General features: G+C 48.5%; 1 protein-coding gene across 1 annotated transcript; it reads right to left on the reverse strand.

Annotated features, from left to right (window-relative positions):
• LOC128722097 (protein crumbs) lies at positions 1-25,972 on the reverse strand. Its single transcript, XM_053815927.1, has 12 exons — positions 25,870-25,972; positions 13,016-13,156; positions 7,305-8,516; positions 6,831-7,040; positions 5,911-6,611; positions 3,704-5,844; positions 2,055-3,202; positions 1,865-1,989; positions 1,562-1,806; positions 1,324-1,495; positions 1,025-1,096; positions 1-304 (listed from the first exon to the last, which is right to left on the reverse strand). Exons 1-12 carry the CDS (start codon positions 25,925-25,927, stop codon positions 74-76), a joined length of 6,456 nt encoding a protein of 2,151 aa, XP_053671902.1. The 5' UTR covers positions 25,928-25,972; the 3' UTR covers positions 1-73.
• Between the last annotated feature and the right edge of the window lie 49 nt (positions 25,973-26,021).

Below are 26,021 nucleotides of genomic sequence, written 5' to 3' on the forward strand. Positions count from 1 at the left end.
AAAAACAGAGGGTCTACACAAAACAGGACACTATAGTAACAGAGAATTGGAAGGGAAACCTATATGAGGCTCTCTATATCAGTCGCTCCTCCGGTGGCGGTTTGAGCACGTTGTCCATTTCCAGTCTTGGGTTGCAGTACTCTTGCGCACTTGGGCTGTAGGTGCCACGAGTCGCTCGTTTGTTGCGCGCCATCACTAGGAACGTACCGATCAGGGCACCGGCGATCGTCAGGATGCCGATCACGACCGGCACAACGATGAGGGCGATGTCCGCACCGGATGTTTCTTCAGCTTCCAGTGTCGCCTGTAGGTAGAAGGTTGGAAGAAAAAAGGACTTTTGTTATTGCAAAGGCAGAAAGGCGGCTTGCAGGGTTGCTGCTAACGACATGCAATCGACATTAGATCATTAGTTATTAAATGGTATGATAAGCTGAATCATGCAAGACTATTTGGATTTTCATTTTCACAATAATGTACCTGGTTGGACCAGCGGTTACGTTTGTTACGAAATAGTTTAATGTGTTAATATCACCCAATTTAAGGACATTTAAACCAACAGCAAAAGCATAAAATGTCCTCTCTAAGGAACATTCGATTTACATTACTTCTTTATTAGTAAATGTTAGTTGCCAATAATGGAGTGTGGATTGAATATTACAGAAACCTGTCGACTTGTGTTTTCACATGATTGTTAGAAAGCTACTGTCTACATCCGAAGCTCATTCGATAATATAAAGAAAAGGAAATCAATCATTATCTCACACTCGAAGGTTAGTTGTGTTAGCCAGCCAAATTGCACACACAAAATGGTTAGAATGTAGTGAGTTGGAAACGTAAAAATGCGAGTGCAGAAAAACAAAAAGACACCGTGACAAAAACCATGTACAGAGAAATAGTGGCGGTATTCGTTTGTCCGGTCGCGGTGTACCACCGGCGGTTTGTTTTTAGCAAAGGACAACGAATAGCTCAGCCCTCGCCCATGGTGCATAACGGTTCGGTGTACGGATTAGAGAAAGAATAGGACACTCCCCACAAAGTTATGAACATAGTAGTAAACCGAATCCAGATAGCTGATCTCATTGAGGCTGTTATCGGTCTGTTATGATCCGCCGAGGGAAAAGAGACGAAAAGAGAAGAGAAAAATGAATGAATGAAAGCTGTGAAGCGATGGGATGAAGCCGCCGTGCATTCGTTTCTTGATGAGGGTTTTTCGTGAGAATGCCATCTTTCCGAGGTGTGAATATGTGCCACCGTAGGACGCTCCATTGCCACAGAAGAAGCTGCAGTGCTGAAACACACCACACTGCTCGTCCGCAAACGTACCTGTTCCGAGCAGTTGACACCTGTGTAGCCACCGGTGCAGTTGCAGTAGTACCTCCGATCGTGATCGCAATCTTCCACACAGGTGCCTCCGTTGAGGCACACGTTGGGATTCAGCTGGCAAGGATCGGACTGGGCGCAATCCTTCCCGCACATGCCTTCTTCACAGCGACATCTAAAAAGAACATCCAAACCAATTAGACGAGCTCTAGTGGTGCTTGAGAGTTTAATCCTATCCTACCTAAAGGAACCTTCCGTGTTAACACAGTGACCACGGCCACCGCAGCTAATCCTGTCCTGCAGGCATTCGTTGATGTCGTGCTCGCAATTCTTGCCATCGAAACCCGTGCCGGTGCAGTTACACCGGTACTCATTGATGAAATCGATGCACTGGCCACCGTTTAGGCACGGTACTGATTCACATTCGTTCACCTCCGTCTCGCAGTACATGCCGACGTATCCCGGCAGGCAGTTACATACCGGAATCTGGAGAGAGTGACATGTTAACAATAAAATCGGGAAAATCGATGCAGTATGAACGTACCATGGCTTCCGTGTCACAAAGACCACCGTTTTGGCACGGTTCCAACCGACAGAACGGCATATCGCAAAGCGGCCCTGCAAAGCCTGCACTGCAGGAGCACGTGAAGTTGTTCCCCGTCGTCATGTCTGCGGAAGCGAAAAGCAAAAAAGTGAGATGAAATGTCCTCTGTCGGATAACTCGCATTACTTACTGTATCCATCGACACATCGGGATCCGTTGCGACAGGGCAGGTTTTCGCACGTCACCAACCGAAAGACGTCACACTGCGGTCCGGCGTATTCCTCAGTGCAGATGCAGGAGAACCCTGCGAGTAGATCCTGACACACACCACCGTTGTGGCACGGGTTTGAATCGCATTCGTTGATCTCGATCTCGCACAGCTGGCCCTCGAAACCTTCCACACACTGGCAGGTGAAGTTGGCGACACCGTCGAGGCAAGTCGCCCCATTCATGCAGTTTGCCGACAGACACTCGTCGATGTTCTGCGAGCAATCGTCGCTCTCGTACCCGGCCGGACACTCGCAGGCGTACTGTTCCGAGGGGTTACTGCAAACGCCACCGTTTTTACACGACTGCTGGAAACACAGGATACATCCCTGTTCGGGCTGGCTCGAGTTGAGCGTGAAATGCGGTTCGGTCAGGTTGAACGTGTCCGGGTAGATGAGCTCATGCGGGAAGTACTGCAGCAGGTACCCACCGACACGCGTCTCCCCAAGACAGCCCTTGAACGAGGAACCCTTATCGATGCCACCGCTCACGACGGAGTTGTTCTCGATGTGTGCCATTTCAGGCATGCCACCGAGGTAAATCTGCTGCCGTCCAGAGAACAGATGCCGGAACGCGAAGTAATCGATGTCGGCCGTTAGGCTCGGTTGCGGATCGATGGCCGTTTCCCAGCCCTTCCAACCAGCTTCCAGCTTGCCGCCTTGGCTCACCTTCACGAGCAGCGTGTGCCAATCGTAGCTGTCGTCCTCACCCGTCATTTCCCGCTCGAATCGGTGCGTTTCCGGCAGGTCACCCGACAGCAGCCACGAGATCGTGACCAGCTGGCGGATGGTCGATATCTCAAAGTACATATCGCCATCGTTCACGTACAGCAACGTGCCGCCGAATTTCGTCCGGTACGAGATCTCGATCGTGTCCATACTGACGTCCTTTTGGTTTGGTTCGTTGAACGAAAACACAAGCGGTTCCTTATCGTCGTGGAACGTCATGTTAGAGATGCACTCGTAGCCAGCGTCCAGGTTTTGGCAGGTAGCATTCATAGGGCACTTTTGCAGCTCGCAGAACTGAATGTCCTGACAGTACTTGCCCTTGTATCCGCGTGGGCAGGTGCATCTGTAATGGGTGAAACATGCATTAGAAACGATCGACTAACGGACGAAGGAAGGATGATCGGGACGTTTTCGGTGTGCAATGAGACCAACAAGCGAACAAGCTAATCGAGGCGACTTCTTGGGGGGAGGGAATTCGAGTTACCTAGCCGCGGATAACGTGTCCCAGAGCTTTCTTACTTCCGCTAGCGATTCCACAAAGCTAAGCCATTTGCACTGGCTGCCCTGACCGCGGATCGAATGGTGCATACAATTGGAAGCGTGTAAGTGTGACAAAGAGAAAGTAACATGAGTTGCGCATTCCGAACGCAAGCAATGGGTGGTCTCTTATAATAAAATTATTTTTTCTTCTGCAGCAGTGTTCAAACCGAATGATGCTAACAAAATCACACTGCAGGGGTTGGGGCGAGTGACATGAATAAACCTCCTCTAGGGCGTGATCGGATAGAAAAGCCTTGTAACCGTGAGTCTAAAAGGTTCGTTCTAGCAAGTAAAATCTGCTTACATGAAATCATTCCAAGTGTTCTCGCAGTACGCGTCGTGGTAGCAAGGTTCACTCCGACACAGATCGTCCGTTACGACGCCTTCCAGCACCGAGTTCCGGTCGATGCTGACCTCACCGAACGGAGCTGGCAGCTCAAGGCCCTCGGTGCCGTCCCCGAGCGGGTACAGCTCGACGATCATGGCATGTGATCCATTCGACACCTGCACATCTTGTATGATGCCCTTGAAGTACTGCTTCTCCGAGTCGTCCTTGTACAGGCTGTTGATCCAATCGGCGTTTGGTGGCGGACCGCCGAGGTACAGAACTTGCGCATTCAGCTGCCCCGAGGTCGAGAGCGTCTTACGGAAGTACTCCGTCCCGTTCAGCTTCACCTGAATCAGCGTCGAGTTGCGGATCACCTCGATCAGATGCAGATAGCCGTTGTCGAGCTTGTTCCCACCGACCGTATAACCCTCGGGTGTGTCGTTAAAGATCATGCGCACCAACAGCTCGCCCTTAGACAGGAACGCGGCCACGTACGAATCATCTCCCGGCGATTGGTTGGCGTTGGTGTTCTGGTTGTCCGGATCCGAACCGAGGTAGAACACCTGCCCGGAAGCTTTGCGCGTGCGGATGAACATGGAAATGTCCAGCACGGAGCGGATCGCACGCCGGGCCACATCACTAACCGTCACTTTGACCGCGGAATTGGTGGTGTTCTCGTGTCCGAACGTGGCCGCCGTGATGTTGTACTTGCAGGTGTGACCCAGATGCGGTCGCTGGCAACTGCACGCGAACGTATGCCACAGATCGGTACAGTGGCCATTCGAGTGGCACGGATTTGGGTCACACTGGGGCGTTCGCGGACACCCAGTGTCGATGTTGTGCAGCGTGGTGAATTCCTGCTCCTGACCCGGTAACACCCACTGCCCGTTGATGACGACATCCTCCATGCACCCGACGAAACTCGATGCCCGTGCGATGTGCTTTAGGTAGGGTTGTGCCAGTGACGGGATCGTTCCGCCAAGGTACGTTATCGGGAAGGACGTGTTGCTACCGTTCGTGCCCTCGTACGAGTTGATCGGATAGATCGTCTGCTCATCGTTTGCCGACAACACGAGATGTGAGGAGTTGATCGCCACAAACACCTTCTGCCATTTGCTGTTGTTAAGCTCGGATCCGATGAACACGCCGTCCCAACGGTTGAGCAGTGCGGAGTGCAGATTCAGCCGACCATTGTTCAGCACCAGGATGTACGAGGTCGCCCCATTTCCGAACGCAAGGATCCCGTTCGGAAGCGTCGTCTTAAAGCTCAGATAGATGTCATATCCCTCGTCACGTGTCGTATTCACCACGAGCAAGCTGCTGGCCACGAGTGACATCGTCGTGACGGTATCACACGTTTTCCCCTGAAAGCCCTGGTGACAGGAGCAGTTGAACTTATGCTGCGTTTCATTCTCCAGGGACGGCACACAAGTACCCCCGTTCAGACACGGTTCCTTGACGCATCCCGTCAGCTGGACGGAGCAGTTCTTGCCACCCCACAACCCGTCACAATCGCACACGTAGTTGTTTCGCCCATCCATGCACGTGCCGTGAACGCACGGCCGATATTTAAGACATTCGTCGATGTCCGTCTCACAGTGTGACCCCTCGAAGCCCGGATCACACTCGCACGTGTAGTTCCCAACGCCATCCACGCACGCACCATTCCGGCACGGATTGCTCTCGCACTCGTTCACGTTCGTCTCGCAGTTCGTACCCATCGTGCCGGGGACACAGATGCACTCATATCCGGCCGCGATCGCGTACGAAAACGGTTGTGCGAAATGGACCGGCAGCAAACCCTTAGATCCGGCCGCAACCAGCGGTTGGTAGAGGCTGTAGTTCGAGCGCTGTAGACAAGTGCCACCGTACAGACACGGGATGGTTTCACACTCGTCGATGTCCTCCTCGCAGTTCTTGCCCGTGTAACCCGGGAAGCAGTTGCACTGGTAATCGTTGATCTTGTCCACACATTCCGCCCCATTTGTGCACGGGTTTGATTCGCACTCGTTGATGTTCGTCTGACAGTAGATGCCTGAGTATCCGGTGGCGTTGCAGTCACACTGGAACCCGCCCAGCTGATCGATACACCGGCCTCCATTCTGGCATGGTTGACTCTGTGGGGAACCGAGAGATTAGTCGTCATTGCATGATGCATCCGCTTCCGTACGCGTTATCCTTACCTCACAATCGTCAATGTCGATCTCGCACAAACGTCCCGTCATGCCGGGGACGCACATGCACGTGAAATTAGCCACCAGATCGATACAACTCGAACCCTTCGAGCAGGGGTTGTTCTCGCACTCGTTAATATCGATGCTACAGTCCTTCCCGGTGAATCCGGCCGGGCAGATGCACTCGTAATCGTTCTGCTTGTTCTGACACTCGGCGTTATGCTTGCACGGATGGCTTAGACACTCGTCCACATCAAGATCGCAGTTCAACCCGGTGTAACCGGGCGTACAAAAGCACCGGAACGATCCGGGCGTGTTCTGGCAGATTCCATTTCCACAGATACCGTCCTTCTTGCACTCGTCGATGTCGTTTTCGCACCGTTTGCCCTCGAACCCGGACGTACACTGGCAACCGTATCCTTGGCCCTGCAGATAACACGAACCATTATGCAGACACGGTGACGACGCACACGGATTGTCACAGTTCATGTTGTCCGGGCACTGGCACTTGCCACCGATGCACCGGAATGGTTCAGCGCAGCTCGCAGGATTGCATACTCCACCGCCGGTTGAGACTTGCTCACATCGTGATCCTTCAAACCCGGGTGGACAGAGACAGGTCGATCCGTTCGGGGCACAACTTCCCCCATTGAGGCAGTTACACTCCGAGTCGGAGTACGGCAGTGCGATTGGGGATTCGCAACGAGTTCCTGTCGTAGGGCGGAAAGAATCACGTGTTAGTGAGTGGTGTTATCATGCAAGGAATCGGCAACCTGCCAACCACCCAACTACTGCTGAGGTGTGGAACCGCACAGGAAGATCCTGCGACCGGAAGCGAACCCACAGCAGTAGAATTGGAGGGCTGACAGCTATAGCACCTACGGAACGGTGAGCTACACAACTACGTGAAATCTTAATCGTAAGCCAACCTGTGAATCCGCTAGCACAAAGACAGGTTAAATTTTGACCGAAACCGGCGCCCCCGGCCGGGACGCAGCTGGCGCCATTGAGGCATTGGCTTGCGCATGCATTTGAGAGAGCCTGGGATTTCTGTGCACTTGTGCCGGCGGCATTAGCGGTGGCGATGATGGTCGCGATCGTGGCGGCCGTCATTTGCTCTACGCAAAGTCCTACCAAGCCTACAACGAGCCGAAAGTGGGGGATGGTGGGGGGAGGAACAGAAGGGTGGCGTGTGTGTGTGTGTGGGTGTGTGTGTGTGAGAGAGGGAGAGAAGAGGGTGTTTGTAGATGAATTTTGAACGTTTAACGTGCAGCTGCGTTTACTAGCGATGCGATTGCCCTCATGTGCAACGTGCTGAAGGATTTGCCACGTCAGGACGACGCGGTGGATGATCCTGGCGTTAGGCACTTCGGGCCACTACACCCAGCCCCCGTCAAACCTACCTGTGGTGCCTGGTTTACAAACGCAGCGTCCCGCGATACACTCGGAATCGGAGGGACACTGACCACAGCCCGGTTCCAGTTCACACAACGATCCACCATACCCGGGGATGCAACGGCACTTAAAGCCCTCTCGGGTGTCAATGCACGTGCCACCATTTTGACACGGTTGTGATTTACATTCGTTCACACCCAGCTGGCAGGTGGGTCCGGTAAACCCGGTCGGACAATCGCACAGAAACGAACCGTACGTATCGAAGCAGGTGCCTCCATTTTGACATGGAACATTCAAACACTCGTCGATGTTGTTCTGGCAGAGTGTGCCACCGTATCCGGTGCCCTTGCAGTCACATGTGAACGCATCCACACCGTCGATGCAGCGGCCTCCGTTAAGGCACACGTTCGATTTACAATCGTCCCAGTTGATCTCGCACCGTGCTCCGATGAATCCCTTCAGGCAGTCACACTCGACGGTGTTGGTGACAATCGCAACCCGGCATGTGCCATTGTTCACGCACGGATTCTTCTCACACAGGGGATGTACGCTTAGCTCGGTTTCGCACACGGTTCCGGTGTATCCGGGGGCACACGTACACCGGTAGTCACCCTTGCTGTCCTCGGAACAAGAACCACCGTGTTGGCACGGGTACGACTGACACGGTGGACCCATGTCGATCTCACAATTTTTGCCCTTAAACCGAGCCGTACAGTGACATTCGTAGGAATCGGATCGTGAAATGCACGTCCCATGCTGCATGCAAGGATCGTGCGAACAGTAATCAACAGGGACACCACCCTCAAGGATGTCGTGGTCCGTGCAAGGTCCTGCTGCTAGTGGACAGGGTCCAAATACGACGGCTTCCGCGTTCATTGCGCTTGCGTTGAACACCAAACCGGGTCCGTGTAGCAGACATCCTGCGTACTGCTTGCCAAGGATCAGCACGGCCGCTTCGTTCTTGATCTCCGCGTCAAGGATCAGCTGCGCGTTGTGGCTTTGGTTTGCGATGGGGGTCGATTGCTTGTCGATCACGCAGTAAAGCGTACCGGCCTGGTAGACGAACTCGAGCGTGTGCCATTTGTTGTCCAGTAGTCGGCCAGCGACGCGTGCTTCGATTTGAGGTTGAGCCGGTGTTGATAGGACGATCGATACCCAGTCCGGTAGGACGGACACCAGCAGGGCGTGACCTGAGTAACGCTGGGAGAGGATCTCTCCGCCTGTGAAGGAGAAAAGAAGGAGACGCGTTGGTTAGTGATGGCGAGTGATCTTGCGACCTAAATGGGGCTTTACAGGATTCGTCAGTTCTCGCAGCAGACCTGTAGGAGGTATTGTATGGAAATGCGAAATGGCGCACTGCAACTGACCTACTAATGGGCTAAGGAGGACTACTCGTTAGATCCGAAACAATCCCAAAACCTCGATCGTCACGGAACATTACCATTTGGCTTAGATACCATTTCCGCGGCGTGATGCGAAGGTTTGAATGGAACCGAGTGGCGAGTTGTTTTCTGAAAATTGGACCACATTTCGAGGAGAAGCGAGCGTGTCCCCAATGCACCCGCGAACGCGGAGCGGTGAAGGTAAAGTAGGATACTTTACGACCCCGGTGTAAGGCCAATCCACCCTCCCTTTACGGGAGGTAGCTCTCAAGGCGACTAGAAAAGCAGAAAGTAACGCAAACGGTGCAACCTGGAAGATCGGATCGGGATGGAGGTTGATCGTGAATGTGGCTCACCTCCGCTTGGCGATGGAAGAAGTTTATGGCACGCGATAAACACTCCCCCCGATGGCGTTGTTCGAGGAGAGCGAGAGACAGTGAAAGATTTTGATGCCATTGCGATGCGATGCCAGCGGCAATGTTTATGAATTTATGATCCGTACGAAAATGTACATAATGCCAAACGGGCATGCTTGCTTGTGAAAGCGAACGAAAAACGCCCTCAACTTAAAAGCCTCCGTGTCTCGTTCGCATAATTAAAGATGCAATCACTTACAGTCTGTACGTTTGATCGAACGGTATTGTAAGAAGATGAGCAAGTCATGATCTAAAGGTAGCTTACAACTGGTTTGGTGGCCATTTAATTGCCCATTGACCAGCACGATTAAGGAAGTACGCTTCACCGTCTGTTTGGAGGCTGACATTTGCCCGACATTTGACAGGAAGTTATTAACCCGTCCCCATCACCAACTGACACAGTTTCAAGCGGAAACCTAATTTGTCACCCACACACCCCCATCTGCTAGCCCTCCGGAAGAGGAACTACGCTACACCACGGAGTTCGCACGTAGTCTGCATCGCTCACAACAACCCAACCACAAAATAAACCTAAAAAGTCCATTTTCAACGACAGCGAGTGCGAGCCCGAGTGGTCAGCATTTGTCAGACCGACTCGGCGATGTCACTGGAATTATTTGTCATGGAGGGGGGGGTTTTAATGAACCGTTAAGCACCCGTCCGCAACACTGCCGGATGGTTGCACACCGGAAACAGCATGGCGGTTGTTCATAACCTCAAAAACACCGCTGTCAGGCGCGTGTCGCGTCCTCCACAAACTGTCACATCGTCCAAAAAACATAAAAGAAACTAAGTTTGTGCCCTCGTTTGCGTTTGACCTTCTGCGAGCGAGCTAACGGGTTGACGCCGTAAAGGAGGTGTCGATTATGACGACACGGGAAATCTGGATTATGAAGTGGCCCGATGCACCGGGAACCGGAACACGAGCGGCTCTTTCAGCATGTTATGTTGTGCCTCTTGCAGAACCTTAAAGGGGCTGAATTCGCGCGATCACACGCACTTTTAGGTGGCGGAGAGCGTGACAAACACCATGCTTGCTGCCGGTTTCGGAGGGCCCACTTCCTTCGGCACAATTCCAGCTCCCCGGTGTGGCCTATTTTGTACGCCTTCTTAAACGTACGTACTGCTGCTGGTTGGGCACAAAGTTAATGCGCTGACTATGCCCGGTTCCGACCGAAAATCCGGTTTCCCAGCTGGCCACCGTGAGATGGTACGAGAATGGGCCGAAGGAAACGCCTGCTCGTAGAGGTCGCATGAGTCAACGCGAGTCCAACACGCAACTACCGGGAATGCTTCGACACACGATCGCGCTGGTTCACGTGGCTTGGCTTGGCTTTAAGCATCGCAGTTGGGGTTAATTTGGCACATGGAAGGGAACGACCAAGAGCCAAGCCGAGTTTGTGTGGCGTTTGTGGCTGCTCTGTGGTATGTACATGCGCAGCCTGATTGGTGTACTAATTTCGTGCACAATCGCGCGTATGGCGCAACGCCGAGCACCACCCTTCGGTGCAGCTTTTGCAGCTTTTGTTGCAATTCCGTTAGGGGTGGAAGACGGCCGCCTGCCTGGTCTATGACTCAACCCGTCGATGGTTCACGTTCCAGCGGTCTGCGTAGGGGTGTAAGATTAACTATATTCTTCGGAGGTGTCTCAACATTTGCGTGTGCGCTTGAAGTACACATTTGCCGAGTGTACGAAATTACGGTTTGCTTATGTCACCCGCCGTTGGATTACATTGGACGAAAGTTCACTCGCATGCTTGGGAAACTCGTACGTTCGCATCAACATAAGTATTTGGTGAAGACGGCCAGATATATTGCACCTTTTGAACCAGCTATAGCTGTGTAGCTAGATACCGCGAGTGAAAAAAGATCACGATAAGAATCAGCTGCAGCTGCGTCCTAACACGCGAGCCATCAAACGGAACACGACTGCCTTCCAAACTCAAACAACAGCTTCTTAAGTGTGAAAATTCATATCAATCGCCGTCAAAAATTGCACCCCTGCATGTTTTTTTGTTGTTGGACGCACAATGCGGCTCTCTTCGCGCCTGGGAGAATATCAGGCGGCCTTTAATTTCCTAATAAGCACGTTGTCCAGAAAGCTGCTCGAGATGCAGCTTTCATCATTATGCATGACGCCATGTACCTCGCGCGCGGCATGATGATTAGTGGCGTGGGGTGCGGCTGCTGGTGTAAGAGAAATTCGGGCTCCCTTTTTATTCATCATAGGGCTCGGCTCTTGGGCGTTGGAGGAAACTGACGTGAAATTGATAACGAACAAAAAAAAACAACAGAAACAAACGATCGCTTTTTGTCCGTTTGCTTCATGCGTTCATAGTGAAACGAAGGTGTTTGTGAGCTGCCCGAGAAGTAAAAGGGGGTGTTTCCAACGCACTAAGAAAGACCCAGCTTTTCCGGTCTATTAAGTATCACAACACGTTTCTAACACCGAACCATTTCATTGTTAGCGGGAAACCAACAAAACGCCGGAATGCGTTTATTTTTAGGGTTTAGCTGAAAACTGAAAAAGTGAAATGTGTGACTATTTTGCCGGTGGGAACGACGATCTACTGAAATTCCATTTCCCATACGCCATTGGGGGCATTTTTTCACCCCTTCATGGGTTGCATTTAGTGACGGTATTCAAATATCGCACGATACCGGCAGGCAATTCCTCAACAACAAAGACGTTCCGATAGGGCGGGCGCTCGTGGGCATGAAAATCGTGCGAAAAATAGTGCCCATTTGAAGGAATCTAATACCTTCTGCAACATACCGACGCCGACGATGGTATTTCAATTGTTTCGTACCAATGAATGGATACATTAAAATGTCTCCGAAACCGTTCTGTGGGAAAGCGGGCCGTAAATCGCGGACATATCGCACACTTTGGCGCTGCTTTCGGGGAATAACCCCACTAAATCCCGTCGTTCCTGTTAAGTTATCCTCACCATTCGCATCAAATTATCATTAATAGCCATTCTGCCATTCTCGGGCATGAGTTAGGAGCTTTTTTTTCAGCATTAATATACTCCATTCTAGCGTTCCAATCCAGGCGGGGGTATTTTCGTCTCGCAAGGAGTTTCATTGCGTTCTCTATCGCGAAATTAAACCGCTTCGTGGTTGAAGCGCTTTATTTATGATGGCAGCTTACGAGTGTGCCTCGATTACGGCTACCGTTACTAACCACCCCGGCATTGCATCACTTCCCAGCCGATGTGGCGCTCATTGGCAAAAAAAAACGGGGCAAAAAATAGAGGGTAGATCCTCGACTCACCCTCACTGATCGCGGGGTGCGCATCAAAGCGGTGCGATTGTCCGTTCAGCGACATGAACGAGCGCACACAGCACCACACCAAACCGTGGCCATCCTTTCGGTTCAATTTTATTATAGTTTTTCATTACCTCGCTCCACCCACTCTGGTGGGTGGGTTGTAGGTTCGCCATTCGATTTGCGGTCAGCTGTGGGGTTTTGATGGTGTTACGGTTCGTTTTCCTACGTTACCTGAAGCGTAACGAACGCTGCCATCAACTGACCGTGGATGGAGCAAAAATGATGAAAGCGATCAGCTTGCTCTGGGTGTTCTAGTAGGAACAGACCACCATTTTCTAGCTACTAACAACACACTCGGTGGGCTAGCTATGGAGGCCTTTTGAAAAATGGTCTCTCATGCCTCCCAGTGCCCTTCGCGTGGGTGGTAAACCCACTCTTTCCCATGATCTTTCCGGTGCCACTCTAAAGCTAGCTCTCTTCCGTTACACAAACAAACGCACGCGTCTTGAAACCGATTGTCTTTGTGTGTGGTTGGTTTTGTTCTCCGCGTTCATTCTGCACGGTCGTGATATGCGGATGGGAAGGAAAAACCTTCAACCAACTCCTGCCCCCTTCGTTCACCTCTACAACTGAATTGACGAACTTACCTCGGCACGATTTGAAGCTGATCGCCGAATAGCTCCAAAGGGTCATTGGCGTTTTTAACCTCAGGTAGGCAGATCCATTGAAGTAGGCTTCCTTTTCCGTCTGTATCGCCGTCACGGTCGGTGCCGAGCATTGAAGGATCACTGTGGAAAAATGAAAAACGAATCGTTATCAAACAAAGCCGCGAGGGGGAAAAAGGAACGTTAAATTAAAGCAATCTATTTGGCATGCAATGTTTTATGGATTCGGTAGCGATGAGCTAACGAGCGGGAATTTTTCCCATTCCCGTTTTTCATTTTTCAGTTTCAGCTTTTGCGCAAAAGCTCCGGCTCTTAGTTCGGAGCAAATGGGTACGTCGAAGACCCGGAGGAGACCCTTGTTTAGAGGCACGCCATTGCTGGGGGATCAATTTCATTCTATTTGCGATTTGGTTTTCATCCGCGAGAAATTGATTTAATGGTTTTTGGCCTCTGAAATGCATACATAATTGGCGGCAACTTTTAACGGACTGCTGATTTAATTGAATAATTTACATTTTTTATAGTTTAGCAATAGCTTTTGAAATGAGCTAGCCTAATCCAATGATAAATGAAAGAACTCAACTCGATAACAGTTTCGTGGGCTATTCATATATTTTTAGTTGAATGTCAATGATCAAATCAAATGTTTAAATTTCAAGCCCTCAGATATTTTTGCAGCGGCTACATACTCTGTGATAAATAGTTATCCACAATCATTCCACAATTGTCGTTCAGAAGTTTGATCATGACTGAATTCATTCGTAATATTGCGTCTTCGAACAAATGAACATGTAAACCTCAAACGTACATGCAGCTGGACAAAAAGCATGGCAAAAAATTGTCTGCACAAAAATCCCTTCGCATCAAGATCACCTTCAGATTAATTTGGTGTGAAGAGTAAAAAGCTAACTACCGTTACATAAATTGAAACCATGACATCGCAGATTTCACCATCGATTGTGGACTTTGCCACAGCGCGATAGGTTAAAAAAGAAATTCCTATCCCAAGCGAGGCCCACTCCACCATTTGTTTTGGTTATTAGTTCAAAGTACATCTCGCAACGGCATGTCTCGTTGGTTGTGCGGAGAAAAAAAAAACAGAGACCAATATGCAAAGAGGTCAGAGCAGCGTAAGATGTTGTGAACACCAAACACATAACAAGCGAGACAAGCTCTGGCTTCGTATTCTCATCTTCCACCGTAATTCCTCATAATGCGCAACACAATCAGCGACGATAGATAAATCTAGCCAGAAGCCCATCATGCCCCGTAGGTATCTCGCATCATTTTTCAACCTTGCTCTTGCCAGCTCAGCACGACTTTGTGACGACTTCTGGGATAGTTTTTTGCTGTACTAGCATTATTTTTCCCCCGGCTACATGGCGGTGCTTTCTACCGTCACAACAATCGTCACCTCGTCTTATGCAAACGCATTGTTTCGTGCTTTCTCAGTAATAACCAATGGGGGTCGGGCGCCTCACATACAGCCCCCCAACACGGATGCCTTCATTACCTTCTCCCGTGGAACAGTAGTTTTCTGCTGATGGACTGTTTCCCACCTGCTTGGGGGGGGGGGCAGAAAAAAAGCCACCGAACGGGGCAGGTGATGCGGGGATAATTTCATTAACATGCTGCCCATGAATGTTAATAGTTCGGTGTGACGCTGCACGGAAAGCGTTGGCAGCTGTACCGCGAGTTGATTGGACCACTCTGTGCTTGTGGGATTTTAGTGTAAGGGTTTTTTTTTCTTCCATTCCATGGATCACGGACAAACTCACTGGCTGGCGATCGTAAAGGCGTTCGATGAAAGCAGGTGACGAGCGCGAGAAAGTGAAAACAGCCGTCATATCTGTGAAAACGTTGATATGCCGGCGGAAATTGTCCAACACTTGGCGCAGGAGAAGAAAAAAAAAGCCCCACAAATGACTCCAGTTAGTGATCGTGGGAAAACTGTTAGTGCGTGTTCAGCTAGGATCTGGCGATAAATGGTTAGAAAAATAAAGTGGTTAATAGACTACTGCCTATTCCCGTTTTTTTTTGTAGTTGTTTAATTTTAAAATGCAAGTTTAAATTATAACAGGTTGGCTGATTGGGGCCAGCTAATACACGCCATTCTTTGCATTACGAAGATCGTTGCCCATAACCAGTTTAATCACGATACAATTTATGTAGCAATAAAGAAAACGACTAACTTTTATGCCACGTTCAATTGTGCGCCAAATAAGCAGCTCGTTGAATTCGTCTCCCCAGCAGCGTGCCCCGTTTCGGTTGTTCCAGTTACCGAAATACCAATCGTGACTTAAAATCTGGCCTGTTACGATCCAACGTTAAGATTTACGACGGAATCGCCTTCTAGAATTCAGGTTCACCCGTCAGGCAGGAGTTCAGGAGAAAAAAACGTGCCCGACGTGATGGACGTTCGTTCGCCGGTCGCTCGGTTAATAGCAACACATTCCTCATCAACATATTTTCTATGCTGATTCATTATGCGAGCGATGGCTGAATGCGGCTTGCTGGAAGTCCAAAGAATCGCCAAGACCGTGTGGGGTGGCCGAGATGTTGGCTCGATCTATGCAGACGATCACGCCGCCGGAACGATCGCCATCTCCTGCGGGTCACTTCACGCTCCATGTGCTTTCGGTTGCTCCGGTGTTCATGTAGGCCTCTGGTTTTTGAGGTCATTACCGGCGTGGACACGGTGTTTGTGGCTTTTGCATTGGTTTCGATGGCGATACGCACCGATCACGGTACGTGAAGGGCTTGATCTAAGGCCCTGCACTATGAATTGTTTTCCCGAAGCGACGAACCGTAGGAGATGACGACAAACGATCTTTTCAGCGCTTGAAGAAATACGCGTTTGGTGCATTCAAATACGCTTCTTGCATATTTGAGTGACTAATAGTTTTACCACCCGAGTGCAGTTTCCCTCTTAGAGCTGGTTGCGGGTAGCGTGGAGATAAGAAGATACCTTTACCAGCCTGTCACGTCGGATGCGATGTGCATCAAGTGTTTGCAACGAAAAAAATGCACCGTGCGCACTTGTGAGGTAAACGATCCTTCTTGGCCGCTAGTTGAGCTACCAGTAGACCGCGAACGAAAACAAGAGATGCATTCTATTAGCTTCTATTAGCTTTTCGCCCCGGAGATGTGCTACACAACAAAGGCAATCGACGACAGCTACTCCCTGTTGGAAGCAAACAAACGGAGTGCTTCCGGTGATGAATATTAATTTCTTTAAGCTATTGTTTTACAGTTCATGCCATCGGTGAGTCATGTCCGGCAGTACGATTATTTATTGCGCTTTCGGTAAGAAGGGACCGGAGAAGAGTATCGATCATTTGCTTTAGAATAGCACGAAACCGCTAGGCACTATTTATCTTCGATGCACTAATTAAGTAAACGTTAGGTGATCATCTCTGGGAGTTGTTTTGTATGCAGGTCAAGGCATGTGCTACATATATTCTTAGTTGTATGTTTTTTTCTAATTTCAATCCCGCATAAGCACTTGAGAAACGAGTGAACGATGCAATCCACGTTGATTTATTAGCTAGCATCGCTCTTGTAATGGGCACATGGGTTTCCCTCGATCGAATGAAAATGAATGCCTTCATTTTACGACACTCGCTAAGCTTGTGCTAATCTGGTTCGATCGAACGACATTGACCGTGTCCGAGCAATTGCGATAGAGTTCCTTAAAAGTATCACGTTCTGGGCGAAACTTGCAGAAGAAGCAAAAAATCCCATTAGGAATATTCAAGCTGAAATCGTGAAAACTACCATCGACGCTGCTAAACGGTGAAATATAATGATCGTAGAAAGCAAACGATCATTATTTTCCACGGTCAGGAGAGTAAAACGATACGATGAAGGTCATGATTGTTGTGACGATCTTGGGTTAGATATGATCTCTGTAGTGGTGACAAACCTCGACAAAAGGTTTGAACTTTAACAAAAAGGCGACACATTGAACAGCTACAAAGAGTAAATGAATTAAAAGCAAATTTCCCTCGCTTTGATGGAGCTGCTTCGTAAATCTAATGGTTCCGAGAATTGAGTGGATGGGGCAAACAAAAATCAAATTAATGAGCCCAAAATAACTCTCCAATCGTTATATTCTGATTGAGTTTTATTTCCATACACTGGCTAATTATTGCCTCGCGTGAATGGTCTCAGCGAAAGAAAAACGGAAAATGGTTTTGCAAAAAATAAGATAATTTCCGAAGCCCAGCTTCCGTTGGGTTATTGACCGTTATTCTCGCCGAGTGCGCTCTCGATTTCTCAGCCGGGGAGATTGTTGGAAAACTTCATCGCTTCCCTTGGGAGAAAAGCTCGCCCAAAAAAAAGCACATGGAAATAATCCGGTGCCATTGAATCGCGCGCGATGAAGCGCCAAAATGGAGGTAAATGCTAATAGAAACCGAAACTGAAAACACCACTAGAAGGAAGGAGGGTTACGTGAAGGTTTTCGCTACGCGTCGAAAGTGAAAAGTCGAGTGAAAATGTTGCGGGTATGCCAACGGCTCGGTTAAGGCATTTCAGTGGGGTGACCTTGCGGTGGGAAATATGGTTGGTTGCGAGTAAACTTTCATATTTCTTCACTGACGATTTAATGTCAAGTTTCAACATAGTTTCTGACGCCGCAGTAAGAATCTCATTGATCAATTTAAATCTTATTAATACATGTAGCAATTGGCTAATAATAAACTGCCATTACTGATTTGTTATTTGGTAGGAAACTACATTTTTGGGTCGAAATTAAAGAATATTAACAAAATCAATATTTTTCTACAAGAATATATTTTAATAGCATAATAGATACGTTCACCGATAGCATACTCAAAATAAATCAGACGAACCGAGGTTCGTTTTGTTATCATAAAGCATACATGTGGGTGGTTCCAAGTATAGCATCGATTTGAAGTTCTGCATTTAGCAATACCCACTTCTGATAACAATCATTAAGTGGTCGTGCTCATTGCCCAAGAGCTGATAAACTGCTGCCACATTAGCAAAGCCGCAGTAGTGGGCGGAAATATTAGAGAAAAAAAACAACACACAACAAAGCACTAGTAAACATTCTCATTTACTTGTATTCGCTTATCAGCAGTAAAATGGCGCGAAAAGATAATCTATTGCTGCGAAAGACCACTCCACATGCTTTGATTTCGTTCTCCGATTGAATGCAACGATATTTTTAAGTTTACGTTTACGCTTACAAAAAATACATATTTTTGCTCCACCACGGCAGAGCATTAAAAGAAATGTTTACGCAACGCGTCTAGCTCACTCAAGCGCACACAATACACCGGTTCAAATTGAATAAGTGCCACCAACTGGCAGGCCGGAAAGCGAATTAATATCCGCCCCAAGCCAAACGGAACGCGATCGCGTACCCCGATACGAGATGGGAATGTCAAGCAGAGAAACGGCATGGCGCCTCCAAAATATCTCAACGCCCTCGAGACAACCATAGCTGCGTAGTAATCGTCAGTTCGAAAGGCACACTCGATGAGTAAAAACCCCAAACACACGGTGAGGCACGGCCAGCGAGAGCGAACGATCGCATAAAAGCTGGCGCAACATAATTACGTGCCTGGCGAACCAAAACAAATGTCACGCAGAACCTTTTTTTTTCGTGAGTTGGGGTGGTGAAAAAAGAAAGAAAAGCCCACGATGCGTAACTTTTGTATCACCCTTGTGGTTCCCAACGATTTAAACGAGTCTACAAATGACCGCACGAAGCTCATAAGACACCTCTGGAGGCTCAGGAGACTCTGGAGTTCAATGTTCGCGTGTTCGCGCGTACAATGTTGTGCTGTGATTCTACATTTCGAAGCGGCAAAGATGAATCAGAATGTATTCTCCTCGATCAAGCCATTGCCCCTTTTTCCGTCCAATCCAGGCAGCCTAATGATGGTGATTATGATTACGATTAATTTTACCGCCCCGCCCAAATCACGTTCGAGCTGCTCCGGGTTCTCTGTAAGTCCTGGGCATCAATCTGTCCCGACGAACACGGTGGTCGATCGTGAGATATTTGATCGTGAATTCTCACCAATTCCCATCACCCTAATGAGCTCATGAGCGAATCTAATTCCTCGATCGTTCGACCACATCATGATTTTGTTCGTCGATTCGCTGTCTCAAAACGGTGGCGGAATAAATTACCACTTGGTACACTTGAGAGGCACTTAGAATACGGTGAAAGACATTCTTTCGGTTGAAAGCACTGCGCCACAATGTTGCACGGGTGCACGAGTATGTTGAGCAGTCCCGAGAAGAGGTTATGTTACGCTCGGCATCGATCACGTCTCTTCCTGCGCCGAGGAAGTCATTAAAAGTCGCTAATGGAGCGGCTGCACCTCGCCGTGCTAATGATCGCGTTCAGGCATTGCCAGTAATGATGCGGGAAAGCGTAAGCATAAACATGGACTTGACCGTACAACCAGAAGCATCCTCGAGTAAGTGGTTGAGGTTTTTGTAAACAAATTGCTCCTTCCCGTGCGATCGGCTTCGGTGCCGTTTCGTGTTAAATAGTCGCTTATTGGTTGCGGGTTGCATAAGTTTAGTTCTTCGAAAAGGATCGCAGGAAGTGTGATGCTTTCCTGGACAGTTAAATAAACGAAGACAATTTTGGGGGGTTTTAAACAAAATATCAAAACATAAAGCAGAAACAATGTCTTTCAGCGAAGCAGCAGCATTTTGACACATTAGTGCCATGAAATTGTTTAATGTCCATTTATCACTGGATTGCGTTAAAAGTTGTCGATAGTTTGAAATGGTGCAATTTATGAAATGCTTCACAGGGGTATTTTCAATTAGGGTTAAAGTCTTTCCAGAGGGAACAACGCTCCCAGAGATAGATCCGAAACTGATCCAATCAGTAACGATCTCTAGCAGATCAATCACGTGTATTGCCACGGTGGGACTTAACGTGTACGCTACGTTCGGGGTACAATGTAAACCGTAAACCACACAGACCACCGGCAGTTCGTAACGGTTATGTAACGCACTGGAAAATGCCGCACAAAAAAAGTGTACGAAACATGCAAGAGACCCCACACCACACGAACGGGCGAAAATTGAACAATCATGGTTGACGTTGATCATTTTTTTTGTGAACGCTTCCGTGGAATTTTCTGAAAATTCCCCACTCCTAGAGTTGAGCCGTTACGGTGGCTTGTCGGATTGGGCGCTGGTGGTGGTTGAAAAGATGGAAAACGATCGATTAGATTGTGCGTAATTATGGCGCGCTGGTTTGCTGTACTGTGATTAAATAATTGCAGTTCCCGTGTGTGTTGAGGGTGAAAACAATATTAACAATGACATTTTCCAATCTCTCATGGAGTAATTAATCTTCTCACACCGTCCAAAAAGCGTTGCTTTCCCGCAAAATAATATCAATACGGCAAGGAACACATTAAATCAACTCCTATTGCCCTTTCGGCTGACGGTGTGCAATCAAAATTCACTTACTACCGCATGATCATTAAACACGATTGACGCTATTTGTGGGGTTTCGTTCTTTGAGGCAGTAATTTGGTCATTCGTTTGCAGGGAAAAATCCGTCCGCATAGGAGCATTAGCTATAGCATGTCTCCAGATCATGCCCCTTCTTACCCAAGCATTAGCCGTAATTTGGGCAGTTGACGATGTTCGATCTACCTTCTGCAGTGTGCCATACATATTTCATCGGTCACAAGCTTTTCTTGACCTCCGGTCCCACTGCTATACGATATCGGACCTGTACTATCTAACCAGAGAGTCGCGTAATTAGCACCAATATGGTTTAGATGGTGTAGCTAAACACCTCTGCCACAAAAGCACACCATGTGGACTAAAATGCTACTGCCGCAATGGTCACGTGACCGAACCGGTCGGTCGATAGGAAAATGTGTGCTTCGTTTCGACCACATTCACTGCAGGTGACCACCATCGCTGAGCGTTGGTGGGATTTTTTTTCACTCCCACCCGCACCCAACCAGTGCCGCTGCAAATGAACCTGAGAACTTTAGGCACGTTTACAACACGGCGAAAAACGAACCGACCTCAGGGCTCAGGTGGCACAACGGTGGGTTGACGTGCGATAAAATCGATACCGCGAAAGTACTTGAAGTGTCCAAGCGAGTGAGTATTCGTATTCTTGCCGCAGAATGAGGGGGATTTGTAGAAAAAATTGTGAAAAAAAATGTAAGTGAAGCTACTGACTGCATTATTATGCGTTTAAAGAACCAGTGTCCCCCAGCAGGTTCGTTGGCACGATAAATGCAACCGAAGGGTGGACGGGTGTTAGGTTCAAATACCAGTGGTGCGTAGCAATTTGTGCACCAATGCGCCCCTCAAATGGCCCTGTTTCTATCGCAGTTCCATTGAAGCTCGTCACACAAGACCACACCGAACTGAACCACTTGATGATACGATACGGAAGGAAATTTTTCAACCGTTAAAAATGTGGGTTTGGCTTGGAAAGCCGGATGGGAAATGTAGCACATTCTAGTGTTCTCGCGTGTGTGGTGCAATTGTGCATAGGTGGGTGCAGTTGGAGGCTTGTTAGAGCAGGTGTGTGTCCTCTTTCGGGGAAGGCCTGTAACCTAGAAGAGCATGAAATCACAAACAGGTATGTTGATACCCAAAATAGGGTGATGGTACACGCTTTTCATAAGGAATGGATTTGTTTGCTTTCGTAATATTTCCACGAATGCACAAATTGTGTACATTTTTCACTGATGATAAAGCATAATTATTAGCTTCTGTACATGATAGAAAATGTCATACGGTTATTTCAACAACAATATATTCCCATTATGAACGTCCCTTTTAGAACTGTTTTGACAACGCTATACCGGGAGCAATAATGATCATTAAATCAACCTGACGTTTGATTAGATATACATAGCCACAATAAGGGAAAATGAGAATGGTATATCTAAACATAAATGTAGCGAAACCTGGAACCCAAAATGTAAATTTCACACCGTTAGTTGTGACTAACCAAACCCACCAGTAACTGAAATTCCACCCATTGCTGCTCGAAAGTGAACGAAACTCAGTGCATTCGTTCGACATGCAATTAGCTTGTTTATTTGGTTGGTTGCTACTGCCCAACCCAAAGGCAGCGAGGTTCCCGGTACGACAAAGAGACACATACGGTTTGACAACAACTCCACAACTCTGGCTAGTATTCACCATGGCAACGGAAATAATTGGTGAAAATAATTGAAATCCACGCCGGTGCATGGAAACGGCAACTAAATGTGAATCATAGCACGCGTTGTTCAAGATCTATTCTCTTGGCCAAAGCTCAAACGAGATATGGGTTCTCGGTTTAGAGTGCCAAAACAACTGGAACTGCACGTGGAGGAGGTGTTCGAGGTCGGTATGGCTATTAACCCGGTTCGACATGCAAATGAGCGGTGTATGAGGGAAGGTGCGAAAAATGAGAACGTATATAGCAAAATGGTTTAATTAGTGGGTGCTTCAACGTTCGGTAGTTCACTGTTCCGCCACCGTGAGACTTCTTGTGACCGCATTGCGTGGGTGCAGGAACGTAAAAAAACCGCGTGCCATTTATGGTGGGAGATATATTCGAAATGCTGGCTCTAAGCGATACAAACATGAATCACAAAATTGCTTCGTGATGTTGAAAATAGGAAAATATGGCACTTTATTTTATCAAATTTTAAAAAGTAAAATTTATTCAACTTATAAAGCAAATCAAAATCAATTCATGAATATATGAAAAACATAAAAATAATATTGCCACAGAGTATATATAAACGCGTGCGTGCGTATGTGCAACGAATCCACTTCACTTTCAGAAAAAAAAACTTGTCTTCTTCCGGTTACCGGCTTGAGTCCCAAAAAAAACCAAACAACGCCCTCCAAACAAACCACGAAACAAGTTATCGGAGACGCGTCATATGGCCGGGCCCGTTCTGGGGCGTCCACTTACAGATTGTCCTCCTTTGCTGCGTCCCTTCGCATTGTTGCCGGTGAAGCCTGAAAACTTGCCCCAGATCAAGATGCTTGGTCCAAGCGACATTGCGGTCAGCCTGCCGGTACTTTCAAGCCACCGTTCATCCGGTTCCAGCGAGGGTTCTCTTTTCTCGCTTCCAACAGTCCCGGAGGCACGCTGGTGGCCCTCTTCCGTCGATTTGGCTATGGCCTCATTTTGTCGGCGATGGTCGAAAGGTTTGTGTAACTTCGTCTGCGTCCTCACACCATCGATCCTCGTACGTGGGGTGTTCTGTGTTTTTGGAAAAGAATCTCCCCACCATTTGAGAAGAAAGAAGTGATCCAATGACGAACGAGCGTGTGGAAAGCCTTTCAGACGGATGTGTTCGAAGTGAAGTTGGGAAAAAGTGTGAAAGAAAGCATACAGGCGCGAAATTACACCACGATGCGAAAGTGTGTCCCTCCGGCGGCGGCATGATGATGCTTTCCGAGTAGTGCGATAGAATGGCACGCGGTTGAAAAATGACGGATTGAAAAAAAAATCCACCCCTTCAAAGGTCAGCGTAAAATGTATTACCCTGTTTTGTATCGTACGATCGCGGAAATTCAAGAAATCGGGTTCCCTTCTATTCACGTATGGTATCGGGGAAAACATAAATTCCTATTTATTGTGCTAATTGCATTACGCTAAATGACAACGCGGGTTTCCTGTATCACTTCTCGGTCGCCCAGCTAGGTATCGATCGTTAGCTTTTTTTCTCGTAGAAATAGACGGCAATCAATACATCGCTTATTGCTGACCTTAGAATGTACTGCTGCCAACGTGCGTCACATAACTGGTTGCTTTGGCTTAAGGGTTTTCTCCCCCGTCTTTCCGTATTAAGAATAATAAGCAGCACAAGTTTCAACCGAAGATTAGCCTTCTAGTTGGATAAGGGGCGTATTATTCATGCCGTTTTGTAGATAGCAGCTCAATTGTAAAATGCCCAGCATAATCAATGTTTCTAACTCGCTTCTCATGAGACCGAAACCGTTCCCATGCATTAGCCTAATGGAATACGCACACGGTTGCTCGAAAGAAGCGGCCATCGTTGGCAAACGGTTGGCAAATTGACGCCTCCGAGAGAAGCCCTTCAGAAGGTTGTCATCTCGCAGGCGCGAAGTGAAAGGTTCTCGGATCGCTTCGAAAAGCAAGTTGCCCACTTTATTTGTTCGCTACCTGTAGCGAGAGATGGGTGGAGACAGAGATTGAGAGGTTGTGCTGTTAAAATTAGAATTTTACGGTCTCATCCCGTTCCTGATGGCTTCAACTAAGCTCCATTGTTCCGATCGTTCCTACTGCGGGAAATTTCGGCCATTCAGTGCCGGCGTTGGTTGGTGCCTTTTATTACGGGTAAGACCAGGAACGATCGTTTGGCGATCTTCCCGTCAGCAAAGACGGTCCCGAACCATAAACAAACCAAATTTGCACCGCACGCGAAGGACAATGGTTTTCCCTGGCAAATGGGCGAGGTTTGTGAGGATCGCGTGCAGCGTGAGGAGAGAAAAAGAAAAGAACGCTCCAAGCGCAAGCATTCTCCAGAGGTCAGGCACGGTGAAAGGTAACACCGAAAACGATAGACTTCAACCGCACGGAGAAGACGAACCCGGTTCGCGTTTGGGGCGGTTGTTCTTTTGCTTCTTGCTCTTCTTCGCCCTTCACATGCTGGCTTTGGGCTTGTACGCTGACCGTTCGCTTTGTGCCGACTCTTCCCACCTGCTTGCACACACATCCACATGGGCAGCCCGATGATGCGATATCTCTCTTCCCCATGATGACGGTGTGTGCTGATGATGATTTCTGGTTTGTTGATTCCCGCAGCGTCTTTAACTATCATCGGCACGAAACCACCGTACGTTGCCTTTCAGCACAACCGTAGCATCGAGAACGAGCGAGAGAGTGAGAGAGATAAAAATGAAGTGATACGATCGCGAGAGACGCTGCCACACATACACCGGCTTGGCTTGGCAAGGAGCGGAACTTTCTTGCGTTTTGCGCCGTTCTTGCGGTGTGTTCCTTCGCACAGCACAAGGGCTGGGGAATTTAAGCTCGATCGCTGGCATCTTCTACGGCTCGAGACGATCATTGTTTTTTTATGTTATGCTGCCCAAGTGCGACACAGGTAGATGGAGCTGTGTGCGTGCATGCTAGGGCGTCCCTCCGGGCGGCACCTGGCTATTGTCCCTTCAAACGAACATCACATCCAAACATGATCACGGTTTTGTTGAGCAGCAAAGTCCATTTGCCATTTGCCAAGTTTATAAATGATTCGTTTCCTTTCCCAAACCCCCTATCCGTGTGTGACGTGTAACCCCTGAGAGGGATGCAGTGAGTTTGTGCGTGGAAATATTAACCACGTTCATTAGCGCGGGCCGGTAGATAATTGAATGATAAAATTCAAAACCCAACGAAACGTGACGCCTTGAGAAGGAATAGCCACCCGGGCGGTGTTCGTCTTCGTCGTCGCGGTGGCTCGTTACGTGAAATTCAAACCACTACGTCCGCGTTGGTGGTTGTAACGGCGCTGGCAGTGAGCTGAAAATTCCTACGCATGACTCAGCCTCAGGGAACGGCTTTTTGCGGCTAGACGACGATGTCGCTGCAATTTGTCCGACCGTGTCTGGCGCAGGCAGTTAGAAACAGCCGTTGATTTACTGCGTGAGTGTTACACGATGTGGTGGTGGTTTTGCGCTAGGCAGTCTTTCTGTAAAAGCTCGTTCAAGTCGAACATCCCCCACACCAGAAGCAAAACCTTGGATCACATCAGCGCGAGCGAAGGATTAATGGTTTCCCGGAATGGCGATTATTAGCATACCCGATTTGCGAACACCGTGCCACTTACCTACGATAAACACCCCCAGGGTGGTGGCTGGAGCAAGCACCAAACCTCGGACCTTCATCTTCGCTGTGATCTTCGTTCTTTATTTTCTTCTTCTGCTTCTTCTATCCACTCCTTACGATCTACCTCCGCGATCCGCGGGATGGGAACTTTCT

Source organism: Anopheles nili, chromosome 2 (genome assembly GCF_943737925.1).
Source record: "Anopheles nili chromosome 2, idAnoNiliSN_F5_01, whole genome shotgun sequence".
NCBI classification, from domain to species: Eukaryota; Metazoa; Arthropoda; class Insecta; order Diptera; family Culicidae; genus Anopheles; species Anopheles nili.

What these genes read in the sequence shown, in the direction of transcription:
- LOC128722097 (XM_053815927.1), bottom strand. Translation starts at nt 25,927, where the DNA reads ATGAAGGTCCGAGGTTTGGTGCTTGCTCCAGCCACCACCCTGGGGGTG. An exon ending in TCGACATTGACGATTGTGAG is followed by an intron (nt 5,845 to 5,910) that starts GTAAGGATAACG and finishes GGTTCCCCACAG; the next exon opens with AGTCAACCATGCCAGAATGG. An exon ending in GTGTCAACTGCTCGGAACAG is followed by an intron (nt 1,097 to 1,323) that starts GTACGTTTGCGG and finishes GGATCATAACAG; the next exon opens with ACCGATAACAGCCTCAATGA.